General features: G+C 57.7%; 1 protein-coding gene across 3 annotated transcripts in view; it reads right to left on the reverse strand.

The window, feature by feature from the left end:
• Positions 1–4,634: 4,634 nt before the first annotated feature.
• ANKRD13D (ankyrin repeat domain 13D) overlaps positions 4,635–6,010 on the reverse strand; it is a 12,611-nt gene continuing 11,235 nt past the window's right edge. For all 3 annotated transcript variants that reach the window (XM_024220013.3, XM_024220014.3, XM_024220012.3), the window contains 2 exons: positions 5,793–5,872; positions 4,635–5,168 (listed from right to left, as the gene is read on the reverse strand). In XM_024220013.3, the coding sequence (XP_024075781.1) occupies positions 4,877–5,168; positions 5,793–5,872 (372 nt within the window). In that variant the 3' untranslated portion in view covers positions 4,635–4,876. The remainder of the gene's footprint in view (positions 5,169–5,792; positions 5,873–6,010) is intronic.

The raw sequence follows: 6,010 nt of genomic DNA on the forward strand, positions 1-6,010 counted from the left end.
AATTCCCCTGAATCGGGCCCCACCCCTAAGAGGGCCCCGCGCTCAAGCCCCGGTACCAGGGTGGCCCAGCTTCCCCAGGGGGCAATTTAAAGGGCCTGGGGCTCCCAGCAGGGGCTGGAGCCCCAGGCCCTTTAAATTGCCACCAGAGCCCCACTGCTGGAGCCCTGGGTTAGGGCTGCGGGGCTCTGGGGGCTATTTAAAAAGTCTGGGGCTCCCATTGCTTCTACTGCCCCGGCCCTTTAAATAGCCGCAGGAGCCCCGCCGCTTCCCCAGGGCTCCCGCGTCTATTTAAAGGGCCGGGGCAGTAGAAGCAGGGGAGCCCCGGGCCCTTTAAATAGCCCCCAGAGCCCTGAGGTAGCGGGGGGCTCCAGGGGCTATTTAAAGGGCCGGGGCTCCAGCTGCCTCTGCCGCCCTGGTCCTTTAAATAGCCGCCGGAGCCCCACCGCTTCCTCAGGGCTCCCTCGGCTATTTACAGGGCCGGGGCGGTGGAAGCAGGGGAGCCCTGGGACCTTTAAATAGCCCCCGAGCCCCAGGCTGCTGCTGCAACCCCGGTGGGGGAGGGAGGAGGAGGGGGCACTTACCGTACAGGGTGGGCTGTACCCACACCAGCCCCGCATCACCTGCCCTGCCCGCAGCCAGCCCATCTCCAGCCAGCCTCGCACCTCCTGCCCTGTCTCCAGTCCCACACCCCCTGCCCTGCCCGCAGCCAGCCCCGCACCCGCTGCCCGCACCAGCCAGGCACCCCCTGACCTGCCTGCACCAGCCCCGCCCCCCCTGCCCTGCCGCTGCCTGCAGCCAGCCCTGCACCCCCTGCCCACAGCCAACCCCTGCCGCACCCCCCTGTGGCCCTGCCTGAAGCCAGCCAGCCCCACACACACCCCTGCCCGCACCAGCCCTGCACCCCCTGCCCTGCCTGTAGCCAGCCCCGCACCCCTGCCCTGTCTCCAGCCAACCCCTGCCGCACCCCCCTGCCTGAAGCCAGCCAGTCCTGCACTCCTCTGTCTCCAGCCCTGCCAACCCATGCCGCATCCCCCTGCGGCCCTGCCTGAAGCCAGCCAGCCCATCCCACGCACCCCTGTCTCCACCCAGACCCGCACCCCTTGCCCTGCCTGCAGCCAGACCCTACCTCCAGTCAGCCCCTGCCCTGCCTACAGCCAGCCCTATGTCCAGTGGTGCCCTGCATTTCCCCGGGCAGTAACCCTGCACACCTGCTTCAATGAGGGGGGCAGGGAGCAGCTGGGACCCACACATGTGCACACCACACCCCCAGGGAGTGGTGGGGACCCACACATGTGAAACAGAGCTCATTTCTAGTTCAGGCCCATCTTTTTAAAAAAGAACTTTAGGTAGGGTTAACATACGTCCGTATTTTCCTGGACATGTCAGGCTTTTTGGTTCTTAAATCGCCATCCGGGAGGAATTTTTAAAATTTAAAAATTCCTCCCGGGAAAATATGGACGTATGGTAACCCTATTGGTACAAAAAATACATACTGTGGCACATCCCTTAAATCAGAACTTTTTATAGGGAACTGGTTGCTAAGAAATGAAAGTCTTTTTTTTAACATGTTTTTTTTTTTTTAAGTCATCCCTGCCGGGGCCTCGCCGAAAATGTTCGAATTGGGCCCCGCACTTCCTAAAGCCGGCCCTGCCTGCTAGTGCCCTCCAGCGTGGTGCCCCTCAATCTCCACCGCAGCCGCTGATCTCCCAGTCCTGGGCTGCCCCACACAGCTCTGCCAGTGCCCCTGTGTCCTGCCCCACAGACCCCTGCTCTCCCAGCCCTGGGGTGCCCCCCACAGCTCGTCCAGTGCCCCTGTGTCCTGCCCCACAGACCCCTGCTATCCCAGCCCCATGCTTCCCACCCCCCGGTATGTTAATACATCTCAATCCCTAATAGCCACTGAACCTGCCTATTCCCCAGGCCTGCATTCCCAGGTGCACGGGGTTTGGAGCCCCACCAAACCCATTGCCTGGGAGTGCAGTGCTTTGGAATTTGAAGCCTGATGGGCCAGGGCAGCAGCTCTCTGTCCCGGTGGCATAACACCCTGTCCCCATCCAGGCAGCAGCTGCCCATCTGTGGGGGTGCTTTGATTGCTCCACTTCAAGGCCATGTTGACAGCAACTCTTGGGATCTAATGAGGGGAAATTGATGGGGAGATGAGAAACTTTGCCATGGGGACACAGAACTAGTAGGGACCATCCAGGTGATCACATCCAGTCCCCTGCTCTCCCATGTAACCCCAGCATATAATCCTGGTCATATATGTACCAAACTCTACCTTAAAACCAGGCCAGTTGTTTGCCCCACTACTCCTAGTGGGAGGTGGGCCAGCCCTACACTCCGCTGGTGGGTAGAAACCTTCTAGTTCCCAACCTGTTTATTCCTGGCCACTTTCTCCCCCTTCGTTCTTGTGCCAACATTGTCCTTCATTTTAAATCGCTCGTCTCCCTCCTTGCTGTACTGATAGACAGCCCCGATCCGGCTTCATTTTGCCGGGCTAAACAAACCAAACTCTCCCAGTCTTTTCTCGTCTAACAGCCCCCTGCTCATAAAGCCATTGAAGTGTAGGGCTGGAAAGGGCCATGAGAGGTCATCAGGTCCAGCCCCCCATGCTGGGGCAGGACCAAGTAAACCTAGACCATTCCCAGGCAAGGTTTGTCCCACCTGTTCCTAAAAACCTCCAACCTCTCTTGGTTCCAGAGCTGAACTATCCTTAGAGTTAGAAAGTTTTTCCTACCATCTAACCTAGATATCCCTTGCTGCAGATTAAACCCATTACTTCTCACCCTGCCTTCAGTGGACACAGAGAACAATTGATCCCCGGCCTCATTATAACAGCCCTTAACGTATTTGAAGATCTATCAGGTCCCCCCCTCAGCCATCTTTTCTCAAGACTAAATGTGCGCCGTTTTTAACTTTTCCTCATAGGTTTTTTAAATCTCTGATCATTTTTGTTGCTCCCCTCTGGCCTCTCTCCAGTTTGCCCACATCCCTCCCAAAGCATGCACCCAGAACTGGACACAGGACTCCAGGTGTGGACTCACCAGAGCTAAGTAGAGTGGGACAGTTACCTCCCGTGTCATAGATCCTAGAAACCCTTTTCTCTGCACCAGTTCTGAATTCTTGAACGCAGGTGCCCAGAACTGCGCACAGAATTCCAGATGAGGTCTCACCAGTGCCTTGTACAACAGCACGAACCCTTCCCTACCTGTACAGGAAATACCTCACCTGACACATCCTTGGATTCCAATTGCCTTTTGCACAGCCATATCACATTGGTGGCTCATTGTCATCCTGTGATCATCTCGTACGGGCATGTCTTTCTCCTCTGTTCTTTCCAACTGATGAGCACCAAATTAGAGCAGAAATTCTTCTTTTTAAGACATTACTAATGGGAGGGGAGTGGCAAGAAGGGGGTAAGCTAGGGGGTGGACATGGGGATTGCAGCTCAGGGATTCATGGAGCTAATGAAAGCCAGTGCAGCCACTTGGCCCCTTCTCTGCTCTAGTCTCTCAGGCATGGCCCCCTTGCCCACTGGGCACAGGCATAACTGGGTCTTGCTTGGCTGTTGAGCATGTCCAAGTCTGTAGTGGATAGGAATAGAGTGGTATCCCTTTAAATAGCATGTGAGCCCTCTAGCAGCACTCACTGTCCTCCATCTTAGAAACCATGAGAACCCACCCAGAGCAGCAGTGGGCACATAGCCAGGCCTGGCACACCCAGGTGTTTCTGTCCTGTAAAGAAGCAAGATGCAACCAAGCCCCCAGATAAGCAGAAAGACCTCCCAGTATCAGCAGGACACGGTGCCCCCTTGGGGACCCTGTCTGCATTGGGGGAAGCTGGCCAGAGAGGGACCCCAGAGCAGAGGGGATGCTCCGAGTAGGATACTAGCTCCATTTCCTCCCTCAGGCAGCTGATGCACCAGTAAAGGCCCAGGCCAAAGAGTGCGACATGCAGAATGAAGGGAGCCAGAGAGCCAGGGGGTTGGTTGGTTTCTCCTTTTTATTTCATGGTTCCTGCTGCACAGAGGCCCGCACCTGGCCCCTGCGGGTGCCAGGAGGAGCTGCTCCACGCAGCTGATCCCTTTCCAACCTTTGGAGTTGAGTTAAAAAACCAAAACCCACCTTTCACCCCCCCCCATTCTAGAGCTGCAGAGATATAAATAAAATAAATTAAACAGGCAGGAGAGGACATGGCAGCTACGCACAGGGGGTTCGGGATGCGAAACACGGGACTGAAAATTATTGGCCCTGCTTCTATTTGAGTGCCACATCCCACCTCTCCCACCAATGTAGCATCCCCACCCTAGTCATCAGGTTTCTGGCCCTGCCCCATCACCTCTAGCCCCACCCCCTTCATTGCCCTCACCCCTATTGCCCACGTGGGCTGACAGGACACAGTCAGCATGTGTGTTTGTGTATTATATATTTTATGCCCAGTTTCAGAATCTCACTACCTCCACCAACATGAATTAAGAGTCCAGTTGGAAACTACTTTCTCTACAGCAGAGGGTTCTCCTTAGCCTCTGCCACTCTGTTGCTGCTCCTCTCCTCCGTTCCCTCATTCTTCTATTTCCTGCTAGCCATACAAAACTTTCCTCCACCAGGCAGGGGGAATAGAATAACCATAAAAAAAACAAAAAAAAAAATACGAGTTAAATTAAATAAGACTCAAGAGGCAGCGGGACTGAGAGCCCTGGGAAAGGCAGAGGGTGTCTCGTCAAGTCCAGTCCTGCCCCCTGCAAGACAGGGGGTGGGGAATGGGACGGGTACCCCCCCTCAAGGTTAAAAATACAACAGCAAAGCCAGGGCACTGGGGAGCCCCTGGGAGTCTTGGGGGAGGCTGGGTTCAGGGCCCCCTGCTGGTAGGCTGGGCATTACTTCTCCGTCAGGGAGAGCTGGAGGATGCGCTGCAGCTCCTCATCCTCCTCACGCCGCTGGCGCTCCTGCTCCTCCTGCTCCCGCGACGACAGCTCCATGGCCAGGCGCAGCTGCTCGTCGAAGCTGGGGTAGGCCGGGGGAGGCAGGGCCGAGGAGGAGGAGCCATTGGTGCTGGGGGCTGGGCTGTCATCAGGAGGGACGATGCTGTTGTCGCTGTTGCCTCCGCCACCAGACTCAGTCGCAGCCAGGCCTTGCCCCGACTGCAGGAACATGCTCTCCTGGATGGCGCTGTGGGAGAGAGATGCGTGTCAGCAACTGCCCTCACAGTCCCACCCCCCAAGACCAGCCTCTCCCTCACAGCTGTGCCCCTGCTTCACAGCCCCACCCCCACCAATCAGCACCTGTCTCTTACAGCCCTGCCTCCATCAACCAACCCCTCCCGCACAGCCATCCCCCCACTAACCAGCCCCTCCCTCACAGCCCCATCCCTTCTCCACAGCCACACCCCTCACCGACCAGCACCTGCCTCTCACAGTTCCATCCCCTCACCGACCAGCACCCGCCTCTCTCAGCCCTGCCCCCACCCACCAGCCCCTCTTTCACAGCCCCGCTCCCATCCACCAGCCCCTCCCACACAGCCATGTCCCCCCACCAACGAGCCCCTCCCACACAGCCCTGCCCTCCACCAACATCCCTCCCTCATGGCCCTGCCCTCCACCAACCAGCACCTGCCTCTCACAGCCCCACCCCCACCACCTGCCTCTCACCACCCCACAGCCCCGCTCCCACTGACCAGCCCCTGCCTCACCCTGCCAGCCCAGAGAATGGCTATGTGGGAGGCCAGGGAAGGAAGGGAGGGGCCTGCTGCCCATGGAGGTCCTGTCACGAAGCTCATCCCACCCCAGCACTCACCGCTCCAGCTGCAACTCTTCGTCATAGGAAGCGGGGTTGGAGCCTGGACGTGTGTTGGTTAGCGCCTCCCAGATAGTGACCTGCAATCCAGGGCACCAATCAGAACATGGGAATATTCCCCTCCCTTACTGAATCAGAGACCCCAAATCCCACACCCCTGAACCAGCCAGACAGCTCCCCACATCAACCGGACAGGAAAGTAGGGAGCTGGCATGCCC

The sequence above is a fragment of the Terrapene carolina genome, unplaced genomic scaffold, assembly GCF_002925995.2.
Source record: "Terrapene carolina triunguis isolate 2854851 unplaced genomic scaffold, T_m_triunguis-2.0 Scaffold90, whole genome shotgun sequence".
Taxonomy (NCBI): Eukaryota; Metazoa; Chordata; order Testudines; family Emydidae; genus Terrapene; species Terrapene triunguis.